At 54.1% G+C, this 18,679-nt stretch overlaps 1 protein-coding gene across 1 annotated transcript in view; it reads left to right on the forward strand.

The window, feature by feature from the left end:
• The first annotated feature begins 4,698 nt into the window (after positions 1-4,698).
• The window catches only part of VAT1 (vesicle amine transport 1), a 34,742-nt gene continuing 20,761 nt past the window's right edge, over positions 4,699-18,679 (forward strand). The window contains exon 1 of the mRNA XM_075911407.1: positions 4,699-5,401. Within this exon, the coding sequence (XP_075767522.1) occupies positions 5,057-5,401 (345 nt within the window). The 5' untranslated portion in view covers positions 4,699-5,056. The remainder of the gene's footprint in view (positions 5,402-18,679) is intronic.

Consider the following 18,679-nt stretch of genomic DNA (forward strand, 5'->3'; position numbering starts at 1 on the left):
CAGAGCCACGAGCAAATACACGTCTAAACTGGTAACGCTGCATTTGTCATTCAGGGACCAGGGTCCCGGAGGCAACGATTTCCGTGGGGTTCCAAGAGAGATTGGCCACGTTGTGAGCGTGTCTGGAGTTATAGCAGCCATGGTAACGAAGGGAGGGGTGGACGGAAGGGAGAAATCCCCTGCAGTGCCAAGGCTGAAACCAGTCTCTAACCATTGGGCATTAGGGGCAGTTCACACGGGGCAGATTATCTTCCAATGCGGAGCCACCAGCTTCCACGGGCCCCAGGGAAAAGTGAGGGGGAGAAGTTCTGTGCTGCCTGGAGCATGATGCAGCCCCCCCTTCCCCGATTTAAAGAGCCCTGGGCCATGGACCCCTTGAACCACTGGGCCCTGGGGCAACTTGCCCCTTTGCTCCCCCCATCAGCGAGCCCGATCTCCCATCAGTCTTCTGGGAGATTTCTCGCCTCTTCTTGTGAATCCGACCATGATTGGAAGCAACAACCAGGCCTCGCAGGGCCCTGGGTCTGACCCGGTCCACCCATCCCTGTGCTCCTGTCAGCAAGAGGGGTGTGTGAGCCTTCTGGTTTTCATTAAACACTTGCTTTCCTGACTCGTTGGCAGATGCTCCAGATGGATCCCTCCTGTAACTCAGAAATGAAATCAACGCCTTCCACCAGGGACGCATCTGACCTGCTGGATTCTCGCCGGTGCGAGAGCGCGCCGCCCGCTCCCGGGGCTCTGCAACAGGCTTGAAAATGGTCTCCTGGCGAATCGCTGCTTCGTCACTGTCTGCAGCTTTCGAAACAGGCGCAGCTGCGGCTCGGGGGGTCCTGCGGGTTTGCTGAGCTGTCTCTTTCTCGCGCCTGCTTCCAATGACAAAGCTAAAAGCTAATGCAGATGAGTTACGATGGGGCATTTACAGGAAGGTGGCTGCACTGGCATAAGGGGGCATGCACTGCTCCCCCCTTCCTCCCCCAGTTTGTCTGGAGAGGAGAAGTGGTGTTCTAGGGATGTTTCTTCTGACCCGCCCCACGGGAATAGATCCTCACCATTTCCTAGTCTTTCTTGTGAGTTTCCACTTGTCCATGCCCTCAGGAAAACCTACAGGAATGGGATGAGAGCTGTGTGTACTGGGGACTGTGCAAAGGGCTGTCTGGATGTTGGATCGTTTTAGAATTGATGCTTTCCGAGAGCTGGGGTTACATGTTGGCTGTATCTTTACTGCAGCTCCACTCTTAGACAGGACTCCCTCCAAAGCAGGAGCTAGAATCCAGGTGACGGTGACTCACATTGCCACATGCAGGTGACTCTGTTCCCAGAGGGGATGTGATCTGTTACCAGGTAACAATTAACGAGATCCATGGGAGTAGACCCCCACCCACCCACGGCCTGCCGCAGATGAAGGAGGGCTCTAGCCCCGGGGGCCAGCCTCGTGCGGGTGGTGGATGAGGCTCGGAGCATGGCGCTGGAGCGGGAGCCACAAGCTGGGGGCCTGGAGCAGCTCCCCGCCCAGGATCCCACTTAGTTGGTTAATCTAACATGTAACCGGTTAACTGATTAATCAGGATTTTACATCCCTAGCCCCCCGTGGGATTTTTTCAGAGACTCCTAGAGGATTAGGGTTGGAAGAGGTCATCTTGTCCAAGGCCTTGCTCACAGCAGGACCATCCCCAACTCCATCCTCCCAGCCAGGGCTGTGTCAAGCCGGGACTTAAAAACCTCTATCCCCTCCCTAGGGTTCCAGTGCTTCCCCGCCCTGTTAGGGAAAGTGTTCTTCCTCATATCCAACGTAGACCTCCCCCACTGCAACTTGAGACCATTGCTCCTCATTCTGCCACCCATCATCCCTGAGAACAGCCCCTCTCCATCCTCTTTGGAACCCCCCTTCAGGAAGTTGAAGGCTGCTCTCAAATCCCCCCTCAGTTTTCTCTTCTGCAGGGCTTAAACAAGCCCGAATCCCTCAGCCTCTCGTCAGTCACGTGCTCCAGCCTCCTCCTCATTTTTGTTGTCCTTTGCTTTGGAAGATGTTGTTTGATGTCTGTTTTCTCTCTCCAGGGCTGTATCTACACTGGCGCGATCTTGCGCCAAAGCAGCCGCTCTTGCGCAAAAACTTGCTGCCTGTCTACACTGGCCGTGTGTTCTTGCGCAAGTAAGTTGACATTCTACTGTATAAAATCAGGGCTTCTTGCGCAAGAACTATGATGCTCCCGCTCAGGAGTAAACCCTCTTGCGCAACTGTTCTTGCGCAAGAGGCCAGTGTAGACAGGCAACATGAATTTCTTGCGCAAGAAAGCCCTATGGTTACAATGGCCATCGGAGCTTTCTTGAGGAAGAGAGCGTCTACACTGGCATGGATGCTCTTGCGCAAAAGCACATGCCAGTGTAGACGCTCTCTTCTGGAAGAGGTTTTGCACAAGAACTCTTCCGCAAAAGAGGTCTTGCACAAGAAGCTGCCAGTGTAGACGTAACCCTGCAGATGTCCCCACCACTGTCTTTATCTTGGACGGGCCCAGAGGAGCTTACCCCTGAGGGAAGAACATTCCTCTTGACTGGGATTGGACTTGTTCACCCCCTTCTACCTCACAGAGCTGTCAGGTCTTTTGGATACCCTGGGCCCGGGCTGTGGGGCTCCTGGAAGGACTGAGACCTTGCATTCGACATGCTGCTCCACGAAAAGCCAGCACAGGGAGCAGAGGACGTGGGTGACGTGCTCACAGTAGCCAGCCTTTGCCTAGGCATTGAGGACATCATGCCCAGGGGATAGTATCCTGCGGTCCTCCATATGGGAAGTAGCAAAGGCTTGACTGAATGAGGCCAGGCTGCTGTTTGCTACCATGGGACAGAGTCTCTCACCAACCTGAGATGGTGGAGAGCATTACTCTCGGATGTTGCGATGGGAGAGCGTAGGCAGCATGGGATTAAAACTAGGGATGTGATAGTGTAAACGTGTAAATCAGGGGTGGGGGACTGGCTTGCCTGGATGTGGCCCCCAAGGCTCAGGGCTCCCCCCCCCCCAGCACTAGGGAGCCTGTGCTGGTGCTCCAGCCCCCCACCCCCATCGTCCCACTGTGGGTCTGGAGCAAACAAAATCTACTAGCCTGGGCTCTGCCAAGTGTATGAGGGGAAAGCCTTTCCCCTTGTCAGTCGAGGAGAGGGAGGAGTTGGTTCTTTGAGTTTTTTTGCTTCTCACTTGTGTGCAACCCTGGACTGATTTTTCTGGGGGTCAGCGGCCCCCAACCCAAAAAGAATCCCTGCCCCTAGTGTAAATGGGTAATGGTTTGTGCTTACATGCAGCCTCTCCCTCACGCTGCTACCTCTGCATCAGAGGCACACAATGCCTGGTCACCCGCTGGAACTTGTTGCCAAGAAGGCTGTGAAACCCTGGGACCCAGGGGTCTCTAAACCTCTGCCTGCAAGAAGCTCCCCTGAATGGCAGGTGTGGATCATGCGATGATCACGCTGTTCCGTTTGTTCCCTCAGAAGCCGGTGGTCCTAGCTGCTGTTGGAAAACTGGGTACAAGGGTCCCTGAGCCATTGGTCTGGCCCTGTCTGGGTGCGACTCTGCTACAGAATGGGACTACCCCGTGGCGGCCAACCCCTCCAAATACTTTCCTCTGACAACTGGCACTGCCTCTGTCTTGCTAGGGTTTAGTTTCAGCCTGCCGTCCTTCACCCATAGGTGCCAACTTTCCCTCTAGCCAAGGGGGTGCTGGATCTGCCCTCTGCTCTGCCCTGCCCCCATTCTAGGGATGTGAATGGTTAACCAGTTAACCCTAAGCATCACCCTTACCAGCTGATGCTTACTCAGAGTTGGGGGCTGTCATTTTCAAGGGGCCACCGACAGAGCCGGTCTTACGGCCTTAGGGGTGGGCTGCGACCGCATTTTGGCCCAACTTCCCAAATCTCCCCTCCCCCCAGGTTTCCCTTTTTTTTTCTCGACAAATTTTTGTCCAGTATATATATATATATATATATATTAATCATCTGGCAACCCTGCGGGCGAGCCAGGCAGTCACCTGGGGCTGACAATTGGCTAGGACCGGCCCTGTACTTACTAGTTACGGTTCATTGGCAGGGGCCAGTCCCCCACGAACCGTGGCTTAGGGGTGCTCCAGTCTGGCTAGAGCAGCTCCTCTACTCCCCCCGCCCCGCTTTAAGTGGTTAATGGTTAAACATAATGTTTAATTGTTGAAACAGGATTTTACATCCCTGCCCCCATTCCACCTCATCCCTGTCTCCTGACCTGTGGCTCTATAGACACTGAACAGAAGCAGAGAGACAAGTTATCCAGGCGGGACCCCCACAAACGAGGGGCGAAAGGGCAGAGATGCACCCCTGGGCCCCCTGCCAGCGCTCTGAGGTGGGACAGCCCTGTCTCAAGGTGGCCCTTGCTGGAGAGGTCCAGCCAGACCAGACGGTCTCCCAGTCCCCACCATCCCTGGGGGGCGTTGCAGTTGTGCCTGTCCCGTGATTTGGTCTGAATCCAGATTGTATCCGAACCAGAGCAGCTCTTGTGGACAAGGCCAACGCCGGACGTGCAGGAATGTGGGTGGGGTCCGACGGGCCCCCGCAGTGAAAGCCTTCCACTGCTCACTAGCCGAGACCTGCTTCTTGCAGGCCTTTGACCGCCTCCGCTGGCAGCGTGGGTGTGACGCTGGGTGGGGGGCTGGCTCGGGTGCTGCCCCACCGCCGCTCCCAGTGTGGGGGGAGGCAGCATCCGAGTAGGCGGCTCCAGTCCCAGTAGGCTCCGCTCCGCCCTCCACGTTTTCCCTCCTTCCAGCCGCGCCCCGGACTCCGGCTCCGGGTTTCCCGGCAGCTCCGAGCTCAGCCCAGCTGTTCGCAGCTGTACGGCCGCCGCTGCCCCGTGTCCTGCGCCCGCCCGGCCCCGCCGCTCCTAGCCCAGCCCCGGCCGCTCCTAGCCCGGCCCTTGCGCACCCCCCGGCCGCTCCTAGCCCGGCCCTTGCGCACCCCCCGGCCGCTCCTAGCCCAGCCCCGGCCGCTGCCAGTCCGGACCCCAGCCCCGGCCCGATCCGGTCCAGCCCAGCCCAGCCCGGCCATGTCCGGGGAAGAGGCAGCGGCAGCGGCGCCCCCGGCCCCCGCCGAGCAGGCGCCCCCGGCGGAGCAGCAGGCGGCGGCGGCGCCCCCACCGGAGCCCCAGTACCGGGCCCTGGTGCTCACGGGCTTCGGCGGCTACGAGAAGGTGAAGGTGCAGGTGCGGCGGGGCGAGCCCAGCCCGCGGCCCGGGGAGCTCGCCGTGCGGGTCCGAGCCTGCGGCCTCAACTTCGCCGACCTGCTGGCCCGGCAGGGGCTGTACGATCGGCTGCCGCCGCCGCCCGTCTCGCCAGGCATGGAGTGCGCGGGCACCGTGCAGGCGCTGGGCGAAGGGGTCACCGGCCGCCAGGTGAGACGGGGGAGGCGAGCCTGGGGCTGGGGGAGGCGAGCCGGGGGAGGAGGGGTGGGGATCGGGCGAGCCGAGCCTGGGACCAGGGGTGTGAGGAGCTGGAGGGCGGGGGCCGCGAGCCTGGGGCCAGGGGTGTGAGGAGCTGGGGGCGGATGCGGCGAGCCTGGGGGTGGGGATCGGGCGAGCCGAGCCTGGGACCAAGGGTGTGAAGAGCTGGGGAAGCGGGCGAGGCGAGCCTGAGGCGTGGGGGAGGCGAGCCTGGGCCAGGGGTGTGAGGAGCTGGCGGAGCGGGCGAGCCTGGGACCAGGAGTATGAGGAGCTGGAGGGCGGGGGCCGCGAGCCTGGGGCCAGGGGTGTGGGGCGCTGCGACCCTGGAGCTGGTGACCGCCGGTCTCAGGGCTCTCCCCTCCTCCGAGGCGGGGGTGGTGGCTGGGCTGGGCCAGGCCCTGGCGGGTCCCCGCCAGGAAAGGGGGGGGGGCTGTCCCAGACTCCGGTCACCGCCCTGAGGCCGGGAAACAATGGGGGCTGCGGTGCGCATGCGGCCGGGGGGCTCGGGAGCGGTCGCCCCCGGCCCGCCGCTAGGTTCCGCCCGCATCTGCAGCGAGGGGCGGCTGGCGTGGGGCCGGCCGCGGGGGAGGGAGCGGCAGGGGCGGGGCTGAGAGAGCTGGGGTAACGTGCTTCTTGCTGTGGGGGGACTCGGTGCACCCCCATTTTGCGGCATGGCAGATCCGTCCACCCCAAGCTGACCTCCCACCCCCGCCCCTCTGCAGACAGCTGGATCAAGGGAGCTTCTGCCTAGGTGGTTCCATCACTCACAAGGGTTACAGTTGGGGTCACTGGCTCTCAGCCCCCCCAACGTACATATTGTTCCCAAACCCCTGGCGGACAATGGAGATGGTGAGAAATCCCCCCTAACCGCCCCAGAGGGGGTACTTGCTAGCCAGGTGCACCCAGAAAATGAAGTCCCTTGGCAGTGAAATGTAACCAAGGTGGAAAGCAAGTACTGGCGGTTCTGTCACTAGGTAGCCTTGCAAATACCTTCCAGGTCTCTGCTCCCCCAGTACAAATGTCCTATGGCCATGAAAGTAACACCCTATAAGCCTTGAACACCATCTGTAGCTTCTCTTCATGCAGGGGGTGGCATTAACTAGCTAGACCTGACTGCCACCGGAGCAATATTCATTCCCTGGATTGAATAAAGAAACCAGATTTTTCATTCAGCACAAGGCTGCAGAACAAGTTTCTGATCTGTGCACCGCATAGTGTGGGAGGAAAATATTGGGAAGGGCAGCAAAAATGATGGTGGGGGCTGGGGAGCTGGGTCTGCTCATCTAGAGATAGTGGGGGGAGGGGGAGGGGGAGGGCAGAGATGAGTGAGGTCTATAAAATCATGAATGGTGGAGAAAGTGAATAGGGAAGTGTTATTAACCTCTTCACATAACACATGAAGCAGAGGGCACCCAATGAAATTAAGAGGTTGTTCAATTTAAAAGAAAGTATTTTTTTCACCACAATTCGCAACCTGTGGAACTCATTGCCAGGGGATGTCGTGGAAAGCCAAAAGTATAACTTGGTTAAAAAATTGAGACGTTTGTGAAGGGCAGATCTATCAGTGGCTGTTAACTGAGCGACATATCCATGGCGCCCTAAGTATCTGACTTCTAGAATCGGACAATAGAGGATGGATCCCTCCTCAATAAATTGCCCTAAGTCTCTGACTAGCAGATGTCAGAAGACAACATGCTGGGCTAGGTGGATCATCAGTCTGACCGGATATGGCTATTCTTCTATATTACAGTCTGTATTGCTGGTTTCACCAGGTGCTAGGCAGACATGATTTTTCCTTACTGTCATTGTTACAAAAATAAAAAAGCCAATGTGACCTGTGCTGGACTGAATGTGAGACTGCTTCTCTACACGTGTAAAGTGTATCCACCCTCTCCTCTTGGTGGGGCAGTTCCCATGAAGCCAGATTTAAATTAAATTGCTTGGAGGTCTCATTTTGTCAAAATCGGTTTAGTGAATGACAATTTAAGTTGCAAAGAATTTCCATCTTATTAGGAGTAGTAAATCCAGCTCTTGGCATATGTGCTGAGAAATCACCCTGCGATAAAATTGTCATAAATACAAGCTGGGGGGGGGGGGCTTCAATTAAAGGCGTTACTAAATGCAGCATGTGTGCCACAAAGGCAGTTTATGGAGATAATCATATAAACACATCCGTCTCGGGGGCTGGTTTCACTGTGTCATTGTCTTTATGGGCAGACCTCACTGATGAATGTTACTTAAGAGCTCTTCTAGAGTAGAACAAAGATGCTGTTATTAATTAGCTTTCTCTAAATATATGTAATTCTGTTACAGTGGGAGGAGAGTAGGCAACGTTAAGTAACTGGCACGTTGTGGATGAGTCACTAGGGGTGGTTGGCTGTGAGGATGCCATCACCCCGGCCTGCTAGAAGTGACTTGTGCAGGTGTGAAGCTGTCAAATATGGGATGGCAGGATGGTTAATTGCAAAATTGGTTGCTTTTATTTTGACTGGGATGTTTTGTCTCAACACTGGTGCGGCTGGCAGGTGTACTGCTCTGCAATACGGAGGAAGGTATCTTGAATGAATGATGCTTCAGAACCAGATATGCACCCGGGGACAATAAATGTGTCCATTTCTGATCATGATGAGATGCATAATAAATAGCTGCGCAGATGGACCATGGCTGTGTCTAGACCAGCCAGTGTTTCTGGAAAATCAGCCGCTTTTCAGAAAAACTTGCCAGCTGTCTACACTGGCCGCTTGAATTTCTGCAAAAGCACTGACTTCCTACTGTAAGAAATCCGTGCTTCTTGCAGAAATACTATTCTGCTCCTGTTCAGGTAAAAGTCCCTTTTGCGCAAAGCTTTTGCACGAAAGGGCCAGTGTAGACAGCTCAGATTTGTTTTCCGCAAAAAAGCCCCGATCACGAAAATGGCCATCAGGGTTTTTTTGCGGAAAAGCGCGTCTAGATTGGCACGGATGCTTTTCCGCAAAAAGTGCTTTTGCAGAAAAGCATCCGTGCCAATCTAGATGCTCTGTTCCAAAAATGCTTTTAACGGAAAAGTTTTCCGTTAAAAGCATTTCCGGAAAATCATGCCAATCTAGACGCAGCCCATGTGTCTAATATGGCTTAATCCAGGGGGAGGGAGAAGAGCCTTGGCTAAAATGTCTAAGCATCAGAAATGTGGCAGTAATGATTTCCACCATCTTAGCCTGCTTTTAAGCTACCTAAATGAGCCTTTTTTGGGGAAAATGCAGTGCCTCGCAGACCATAGTCGCTGGGCTTGTTCCTCATTTCTGGGTCTTTAAGTTTTAATGCTGCTGACTGCTATTAGTCATCTACTTGTTGTCCAGTTCTCATTTTGAGGAATTAGGCTGCTGGGTCATTTTCCTTTCTCCCAGCCTGCAAGAGTTTACAGTCTGGACTGGGGTGGGCAATAATTTTCACAAATGAATTTTAGTACATGGTTGTAAGCCCTGTCTCCAGAAGGGACGGAAGGGGTGGGGTCTGAGGCAGAAGGGGCGGGGCTTGGGTGGAAGGGGTGGATCTGAGGCAGAAGGGGCGGGGCTTGGGCGGAAGGGGTGGGGTCTGAGGCAGAAGGGGCGGGGCTGGGGAATAGCCTCCCCCCACAGAGTTATCTGGTGACAGGCTTTGAATTAAGACTGCCGGGGTAGCACCACAAGCCTTTTAAATAGGATCCTGCTGCCTGAGTCACCGCTTAGCAATTTGGTGGCATGGGCAGCAGGATGCAAATAGAAAGTGGCCAGATGCAGCCTGAGGGTCAGATCGAAGTGTTACGTGGGTTGGATCCAGCCCTAATCTGGATTGACAAAGGTTTTACAATGTGTTTGTACAATCCTTAGCATGACGGGACCCTGATTTCTGGAGTCTCCAGGCATTACTGCAATAAAAGCAGCTTCCTGTTCATGTACTAGATCTGCTCTAGAACGACATACAGGCAGTCCCCGACTTACGCGGATCCGACTTATGTCGGATCCGCACTTACGAACAGGGCTTTCTCGCCCCGGAGGTCGAGGTGGCGGATTGCTACCTGCGAGCTCCGGGGTGAGAGAGCCCCGTTCGTAAGCTGCTCCGGTGCCCCTGGTCTGCTGGAGACCGTCTCCAGCAGACCAGGGGCACCAGGCGGGTTCCCGCGCTTCTGAGGCTTTGCCAGCAGACCACAGGCACCGGGACTGAAGCTGCAGCCGCGGCGGGGTCCCGCGCCTCTGAGACTTTGCCAGAGCAAAGCCTCAGAGGTGCGGCACCCCTCTGCCACTGCGGCTCTGCTCCCCGTGTCCCTGGTCTGCTGGGGGGGGGGGCGCAGCTAGTGTGCCCCCCCCCCCCCAGCAGACCAGGCTTTTGTTTTGGACCCTGGGGCAGAGCAGCTGGGGTGCTGCCGATTGGTCCTGTAGCGCCGCTCTGGGCACTACTGGACCAACCCGGCAGCACCCCAGCTGCTCTGCCCCAGGTCCTGATTCAGCCGCTGCTGGTCAGTTTCAGCAGCGGCTGAATCAGGACGCCTGGGGCAGAGCAGATGGGGTGCTGCTGGGTTGGTCCAGTAGCACCGAGGAGCGGCGCTACTGGAGCAACCCAGCAGAACCCCAGCTGCTCTGCCCCAGGCGTCCCCAAGTCAGCTTCTGCTGAAACTGACCAGCGCTGACTACAGGAAGCCCGAGGCAGAGTTGCTCTGCCCTGGGCTTCCTGGAATCAGCTGCTGATCAGTTTCAGCAGCAGCTGACTTGGGGACGCCTGGGGTTCTTAAGTTGATTCTGTATGTAAGTCAGAACTGGCGGTCAGTTTCAGCAGTGGCTGAATCTGGACACCAGTTCCGACTTACATACAGATTCAACTTAAGAACAAACCTACAGTCCCTATCTTGTATGTAACCCGGGGACTGCCTGTATACGATATAGTTCATCTAAAGATCAGTTTGGGTTTCTTTAAAGCACTTCCACCCCTCGCTGGATAATAGCACGTTTATTTAATAATTGAATGTGGTCTCTTCTCAGAGTTTCTCCCAGGGAGTTTGAAGGGATGTTAATCTGCCCGACGGGTAGTCCTGGCTGCGTTATAAAAGTATTAGTCTTAATTCTGGGAGGCTTGTCTCGCTTTGACTAAGTGGCGAACATTTCCAAGATAGGTTTGAAGATCTCCATTGGCTATAAAACCCGCTAAACCCCTAGGGATGTAAAATCCCCGTTAGTTAGTTAACCGGTTAACCTAACATTTAACCACAGGGGCTGGTTGCTGGTTCTGAGCCTCTGCTAGCTCCCAACCCCCACCGGCGCAGCTCCTGTCTGTGTCAGGCTGGGCTCTTTGCAGACAGAGGCTGCTCCAGATGCCAGCACAGCCCCTGTCCATGGCTGGCCCCCTGCGGGCAGCTGCTTCAGCCCCACCGGGTCCTGGTTCACCAGTTTAACCTTTCACATCCCCAATCAGCAAGAGTCTGGTGCCTGATCCCTACCCAGAGCTGACTGGTACCCTCCGTGCTTTCTTCCTCGCACGTACCACTGTGCAAGGAGGGTGGGACATGATGCACGTGCCCACTGGCTGCTGAAAAGCAGGATGCACCCATTTGACATCAGCCGTTTGGGGAAGAAGTAAAGTTTTGTTTTAAAAAAAAAATCAGATTTGTGACGGTTTGAAGGGGGGGGTCACTTTTGTGGAGAGAGTCAAGCCGTGTGTTCAGGGCCTGCTTTCAACTCGCCCCACCCCCGGTGTGTGGATGATGTATGTGGAAAATGCTTGTGCCGCCTGCTGTAGCAGGGTTCATGTAAAAGGTGAAGGATGTGGAGCATCAATAATACTTTTTTTCCTGACTCGGCTGCCAAATAAATACAGGATTTCCTGCCAGCAAAGGAAGATTGTGTTTGCTTTTCGCCTGAAAGATGCACAGCTCAGGAGCCTCGGAGGGTTCAGAGAGAAGCAATTCCAGTAACCGTTCATTGTACATTAAAATCTGTTCTGGAGACAGAGACACCCCGCAACATGTGGGGGGCGGAAGAAATGTCTAGCCACAGCTTCCTTTAAAAGGAGAATCTTCTGGGGAGCTGGGCCAGTAGGAGATCAGCTGCTGGGGCCCTATGTCTAACGGTAGCAGGGTGTAAAATAACGGGGCACTAGCTGGAGCAATTTTACTACCTGAGCCAGTTTCCAAGATGTGAGAGCTAGAGGAGGGCAGTTTGGCCGGGCAGGCTGTGAGGGATGGGAGATCAGCTGCCGAGCTCTGTTTGACATGAGGCTTCGCATGTGCAAAATGACGAGTTCATTGGAGTTGGAGATAGGGATGGAAGTGACTAGTTCACTATCCGATAAGCAAAACGATGGGATAGTTGAGGGACTAGTCGACTAGTCATCCCCCCCACACTTGCTGCCTCTATCAAATGTATTTAAAAGCCTGGTGCGTGGTAGGAGAGGACCCTGTGCAAGCTGGGAATCAGCTGTCTCAGCTCACGTTGGGTCCCTCCTGCTGCACTTTAGCCTTTTAAATGGATTAATAGCTGACAGGTTCTTAATCCATTTAAAAGGCAGAGCCGCCACAGGGTTAGCTCCCGAGCCAGGAGTTAACCCCGCTGAGCTCCCCTCTTATCAACTAGTCCAGGGCTACTCAACACACGGCCCGTGGCCCGTTTGTTTGCGGCCTGCAGTGCAGTTTGTTTACACGAGGCTCAACAGGCAGCCATGGGTGGGAGCCAAAACAAAAAAGTAGTGAACATAATGGTCTTCTGTTGATAATGCATTTTAGTAGTTACATTTCTGGACTGTCATGGCTCATTAAAAGTGCTGTTATATGGGTGGAAATTGGGTAAATATTGCATTTCGTTAATATCAGCAGAACTGACTTACATGGGGCCTGCGTGCTGGGTAGCCTTGCCTTAATCTTTGTATTCATACCTGTCCGTGTGAAAGAAGCTATTTGCATATATTTGCATGTGGTCTATGCAACCACACTTAAGTTGTGGCCCTCGGCATGTGCTGTGAGTATCATTGTGGCCCCCGGGGCTTCCAAAATTGAGTAGTCCTGGACTAGGCGATGGAAAATCCATCAACTAGTCGATTTAGTTGATTAAATTTCACTTCCCTAGTTGGAGAGAACCCCTGCGATTTCTCGCCTCCTTGCCCCCAGCCCCCGTAAGGAGCGCCGCTAAAACATGATAGCAGGGTAGCAGGTTTAAAACTAATGGGTAGCAGGTTTAAAACTAATAAAAGAAAGTTCTTCTTCACACAGCGTGTAGTCAACCTGTGGAACTCCTTGCCAGAGGAGGCTGTGACGGCTAGGACTAGAACAGAGTTTAAAGAGAAGCTAGATAATTTCATGGAGGTTAGGTCCATAAAAGGCTATTAGCCAGGGGATAAAATGGTGTCCTTGGCCTCTGTTTGTCAGAGGCTGGAGAGGGATGGCAGGAGACAAATCGCTTGATCATTGTCTTCGGTCCACCCTCTCTGGGGCACCTGGTGCTGGCCACCGTCAGCAGACAGGATACTGGGCTAGAAGGACCTTTGGTCTGACCCAGTACGGCCGTTCTTATGTTATGTTCTTATGATTTGGAACCGGTTTCTGTGTGGATGGAGATGGTGCCAAGCATTGCGAAGCTCTGTGCCAGCCCCAGAGCGGACCAGGTCTCCAGGGCATTAGCAGGTCAGCTGAAGTGGTGTCCTGTTGTGGCTAAGGCAGTGTGGCTCTGGCGTTCTAAATCCCGGTTATCTTTGGATGGTTGTAGGATTGAAATCCCCCCCCCCCCCCCCCGGTTCTGTTTCTCTCATCAAAGCTTCGGTAGGTCCTCAACAGGCTTGCCAAGTTAGTTTCCATTTACCTGTTGTCGTGAGCTCACGGAGCCAGGGCTGCTTCCAGCAAAGCGACTCAAACAACGCTTGGTTATTGCACACGATTCCGTTACCCTCTTCCCCTCCCCCCCCGCCAGCAACGTTTCACTTTGCTCAAGTGTAAATGCCAAACCCACACAGCGATGAGCCTTTCCGCTGCCTTGGCTCTGCCTCTCTGCCGTCCAATATGCTGCTCGCTGCTTTTGTGCCCCCCCCCATCTCACCCCCCCCCCCCCCACACACACACACACACTAGGAACAGATGCTCCCTGTCGGGCGGGGGATAAGAGCAGCTTTCTGGAAAGGCTTTTGGGTTTCGTGCATCTGGAAGCAAAACGAAACGTGAAAGATGAACAGATTTGCACCCCCGCTGCAACGAGGCGTGTGTCCCGCTTGCAGTTAAACACGGGGGGTTGGTCCGTGTTACCTGACAGCCAGGGAAGTGGGTCCCAGTCGAAGCCACCGGTGCCTCCATACTGTGATTTCACAGCTCCGCAGATCAGCCCTTGCGAGCACGAGTCAGCTGACACAGGCTAGCCATGGAGGGTTAATTGCAGTGTAGATGCATCTTGTCTTGTGTCTGGTGTGCACAGCCGGTTCTCTGAGCTCTTGACGCAGGGCTGGGGAACCTTTTTTGGGTCGGGGGCTGCTGACCCACAGGAAAATCGGGGGGGGGGGGGGGAGCACTCCAGTGAAAAGCAAAAAAAACCAAATAAATCACGTCAGCGATGACGTGTCCCCAAGAGAGAACAATACTCCTCACGTTCCCCTAATGCATCGTGACCTAAGGGAGTCCAAACTTTTTTCAAAGAGGGCCAGATTTGAAGAAGTGAACATGCGTGAGGGCCGTCCCCGCACTCTCAGCCCCAAGGCGGAGGGCCCGCAGGGTCGGAGGCGGGCGGAGAGCGCAGGGCACGGCGGCCTCACGGCGGCCTGGGGGCAGGGCGAACCCGCAGCCGAGCGGAGGAGCGGGGCTGCGGACGTGCCCTACAGGGCAGGCTCTAGGACCGCGGAGGCCATGGGCGGCGGTGGCGCAGCCGGAAGCGGCGTGTTGGGCGCGCCAGTTCAAAAGAGAGCCGGGGAGCCAGGAGAGGGGGAGGAAGCGGGGGCCGTATTAAATCGGAACACGGGCCGCAATTGGCCCGCGGGCCGGACTTTGGACATGCCTGCCCTAATGCATCGTGACCTAAGGGAGCCCAAGCTAGTAGATTCTGCATGCGCTAGCCCCGTAGTGGGGACGAGGGGGTCCAAAGCTGGAGGGGAGCCTTGAGCCTGCGGGGCCAGATCCAGACAAACCAGGGGCAGCATGCAGCCCCTGAGCCTTAGGATCCCCTGCCTTAAAGTTACAAGAGAGATCCAAGGTGGGGGAAGGTCACATCCACTATCGCACCAGCTTCTGTTAGTGAGAGAGACATGCTTCCAAGCCCACACAGAGGTCGGGTCAGGTCTCGCCTCATGCCGAGGCTTGCATTAGCCTGTAGTTGGTGACTAGGATGCTTCCCAAATATACAGCAAAGTGAAATCTTGACGTGTCTCCTTAGGACTCCGGCAGGCCGGCCTTACCCCATGCACTGGGTTTTATGGTGTGGTCTCTGAATGCAAAGGCTGCACGCTCTTCTCTCCATTGAGTTGCCACAGGGAAAGGGTTTTTTCCACATGTGCATACCTGGAAGCCACCTTTGAGAAATGCCGATTCTTCTATCACAGGGCTACTCAACACATGGCCCGTTTGTTTGTGGCCCGTGGTGCAATTTGGGTTTACACGGAGCTCAACATGCAGCCCACAGGTGGGAGCCAAAACAAAAAAGGAGTCAGTGTAATGATCTTCTGTTGATACACATTTTAGTAGTTGAATTCCTGAACAGTCATTGCTCAGTAAAAGTGCTGTCATATGGGTGGAAATGGGGTAAATACTGCTTTTTATTAATACCAGCAGAACTGACTTAAATGGGGCCTGCGTGTTGGGTGGTCTTGCCTTAATCTTTGTATTCATGCCCATGAGTGTGAAAGAAGCTATTTGCATATATTTGCATGTATATGCAACCACACTTAAGTTGCGGCCTTCAGCGTGTGCTGTGAGTATCATTGTGGCCTCTGGGGCTTCCAAAGTTGAGTAGCCCTGGTGTAGCCGATCAGGGCCAGCCCAAACCATTCGTGCGCCCCTGGAGCGCGGCGCCGCCCCCGGGAGTGCGACACATGCGTGGCTCCGCCCCCGGGCACGCAGTGCCCCTGGGCTTCCAGCGCATGCGTGGTCCCACCCCTGGGCACCCGGCGCATGCGAGGCGCTGCCCTGGGCGCTCAGAGCATGCGCGGTGCCGCCCCCGGCAGCCCCACACGGCGCCCCGTACAATGGGGTGCCCCGGGCAGTAGCCTGGTTGGCCCGTACCTTGGGCCAGCTCTGTAGCTGATAGAAGCGGCCATAGTTTGTGGAGGTTTGGTTGGTTCACGCAGTGGTTATTCCACATGTCTTAACTACATGCTGCCCGTTCCACTCCCAATGCCCTCAGAGAGGGGAGCTGATTCTAGGGTTGCCAGATGGTTTCAGACAAAATATTGAAAAAGAAAAAGGACCTTGAGAGTTAAGCAAAAATGAAAAAAAAATACCGTGGCCCCTTTAAAAAACATATGGTGAGGCTTTTTGGCCTTAACAGGCTGCCGGTGGCCACCTGCCATCTTGCCTCCCTAAATGGGGCCAGACAGCTCCCCTGCGGAACCTGGTAAGCATTTGAGTTGCCAGGCTGCCTCCGTATTGAGTCGGACAGCCCGGGATTTTCACCTCCTGGCCAGGAAAACATCAGAAAGCACTGGACATTTTAGGTGTCTGGTATTTTCTGATTTTTTTTTTACTGGACAGGAGGCAAAAATACTGAACTGTCCGGTTCAATACTGGACACCTGGCAACCCTAGATGATTCTGTTGAGATGTTTCAGCCTTGATGTAAACTCCATTTGGATGCTGGCTTCACCTGCAGTCCCTGGAGGCTTGTAGGGTCAGACCATTTAACAAACCCTGCTGGAAACTGCTCTTTGTTGAAATGCTTCTTCTGTCTTTCTTTGAGGTTTCTTTTAAGAGCAGAAGCTTAATGGCTTGTACTGTGGAAGGAGAGCTCTTCTAGGCACGCTTCCCTGCAGGCATCCCCTGGCTCAGACGTTTTGCTGCAACTGTTGGTCCCGCTGGCGAAATCGCTTCCAACAGAGGAGAAATATATAGAAATTGCCTTGGTGACTTATCAGCTGACTCGTATAACAAACATCACATGCAGAGTTCATTGGGGCTCAGTTACTTCTCCAAAATCTTTCTTCAGAAAGCATCTGGGGCCTCAAGGATCTAGAACCACTCCCTGCACCTGATGTCAGGCTATAAAGCATGTAGTTACAAAATGCAATGCCTTCCTACTCCCTTCCTCCCTGGACTGACGCTCCTAGAGTTTCCCTTTCACAGCCCCGTTTGGAATTCTGCTAGCAGCCAAAAAGTTTGGGATGTGTTTTGTGATTGGTAACTCCGCATTCCCAGCGTCTGTTAGATTGTTTCACTCGAGCTACTGCTTGAGCAATTCATCTTGGCGCTCTCTGGATCAGTGTTTCTCAACCTTTTTTTTTTTTTTTTTAAATAAAGTACCCCTTTAAATTAAAAAAAAAAAAAGTACCCCTACTGCCTACAGTTTTCAGACACACACCATTTTTTTCTATCATCATAACTCATTTGTTTAAACAACTTCATCGTAGCCGGGCGGGCGATGAAATTTTTGGGTGTAGAAAGTACAAAAATAATAAAGCGCTGTAAAACTTAAAACAAAAATTCAGTTTTCTCCAAATTTCAGTTGTGTTGATGTACTCCCCCCCCCCCCCCCCCCGACTTCTCTCGAGTCCCCCTAAGGGTATTCGTACCACTGGTTGTGAAACACTGCTCCAGATAACATCATGAGGCACATCCCAGTCTCGGAGTACCCAGCCTTAATACGACAGCATGCTAGTTTACTGCACCTCATGTAGCCAAAAGTCACCAGGCGTGAATTGTCTGGACCAGCGATGAGCAACCTAGGCTAGTAAGAGGGCCGCGTGAGTGGTCCTCTTTCATCTCGGTTGTCCTAACCAAGCCAGGATAGGGTAGTTTTGCTCACTGTACTTGCGTACCCGGAATTTGCCAGGTGTGCCGCCTGAACCTTAGCAGCGCTGTGATTGGACGCAGAAGGAGCGCACGGCTCTCGTGGTCTGTGTTGTGGACAATCAGTGCACCTCTCACATCACTTACCCTGGCTTTACATGCGTGTCACTTTAGTAATACCAGGAGGGGAAAAAACGACTTGGACGGAAACCAGCAGAATGTGGCAGCCCTGCACATGGGCAGCAGTAAATACAATGTCTCACGGGCCACATATAGAACCCTGACGGACCGCATGCTGGCGGCACTCTTAACCTTCCCAGTCACAGAGCGTGAAGCAGATGACGGCTGGACTGAAGAATGCCTTAAAGTTGGGTGTTCTGTATCCAAACCCAGATCGTACTAACCCAGCACAATCCTCTGCCTTAGGAGTCTCTGTTCGTGCACGAACAAATTCTGCCGTGAGCATATGAACAGCGAGACTGGGTCAGACCAGTGGCCCATCTAGCCCAGCATCCTGTCAGGCCAATGTCAGATGCTTCAAGGGAATAGACTAGGACTATTGCTGGTGATCCATCCCCTGTCATCCAGTCCTAGCATCTGACCGTCAAAGGATCAGGGACACCCAGAGCATGGGGTTGAATCCCCGAACATCGTGGCTAATTGCGAAAGCCCTGCACAATTGCAAAATGGGTGGCCATATCAGGGTGTGTCTAGACTACAGAGTTTTGTCGACAAAAGTGGACTTTTGTCGACAAAACTATACCTGCGTCTACACTACTGCTGAGTTCTGTCGACATAATGTCGACAGAACTCAGCAGTTTTGTCGACGCTGGTAAACCTCATTTTACGAGGCATAACGCCTTCTGTCGACCGAGTTTCTGTCGACAGAAGGTGTTATTGCATGTAAACTGTCCTTTGCGTCTACACTACCATATCGACAAAGCAGCTTGCTTTGTCGACAGAACTCAATGTAGTCTAGACGCTCTTTGTTGACAGAAGTTTTGTCGACAGTATCTGTCGACAAAACTTCTGTCGACAGAAGCCTGTAGTCTAGACGTACCCTTAGGGATGTAAAATCCCATTTCATCAGTAAACCAGGATTCAGATGTGGGGGACCACCCCAGGTAAAGGTGATACTTACTAGGGATGTTAAAATCTGTTTATTTTGGTAAATGTGTAACCGTTGCTGTTTTCAGCGGTTACACATTTATGCACTGGGGAGGGGGCTTTTAAGTCTGCTCCCTGCGTGTACCAGCTCCTGTCTGCTTTTCCCGCCCCCCGCACTGCTGCCTCTGTATCAGAGGCAGCAGCGCGGGGGGC

The sequence above is a fragment of the Pelodiscus sinensis genome, chromosome 29 (assembly GCF_049634645.1).
Source record: "Pelodiscus sinensis isolate JC-2024 chromosome 29, ASM4963464v1, whole genome shotgun sequence".
Classification (NCBI taxonomy): Eukaryota; Metazoa; Chordata; order Testudines; family Trionychidae; genus Pelodiscus; species Pelodiscus sinensis.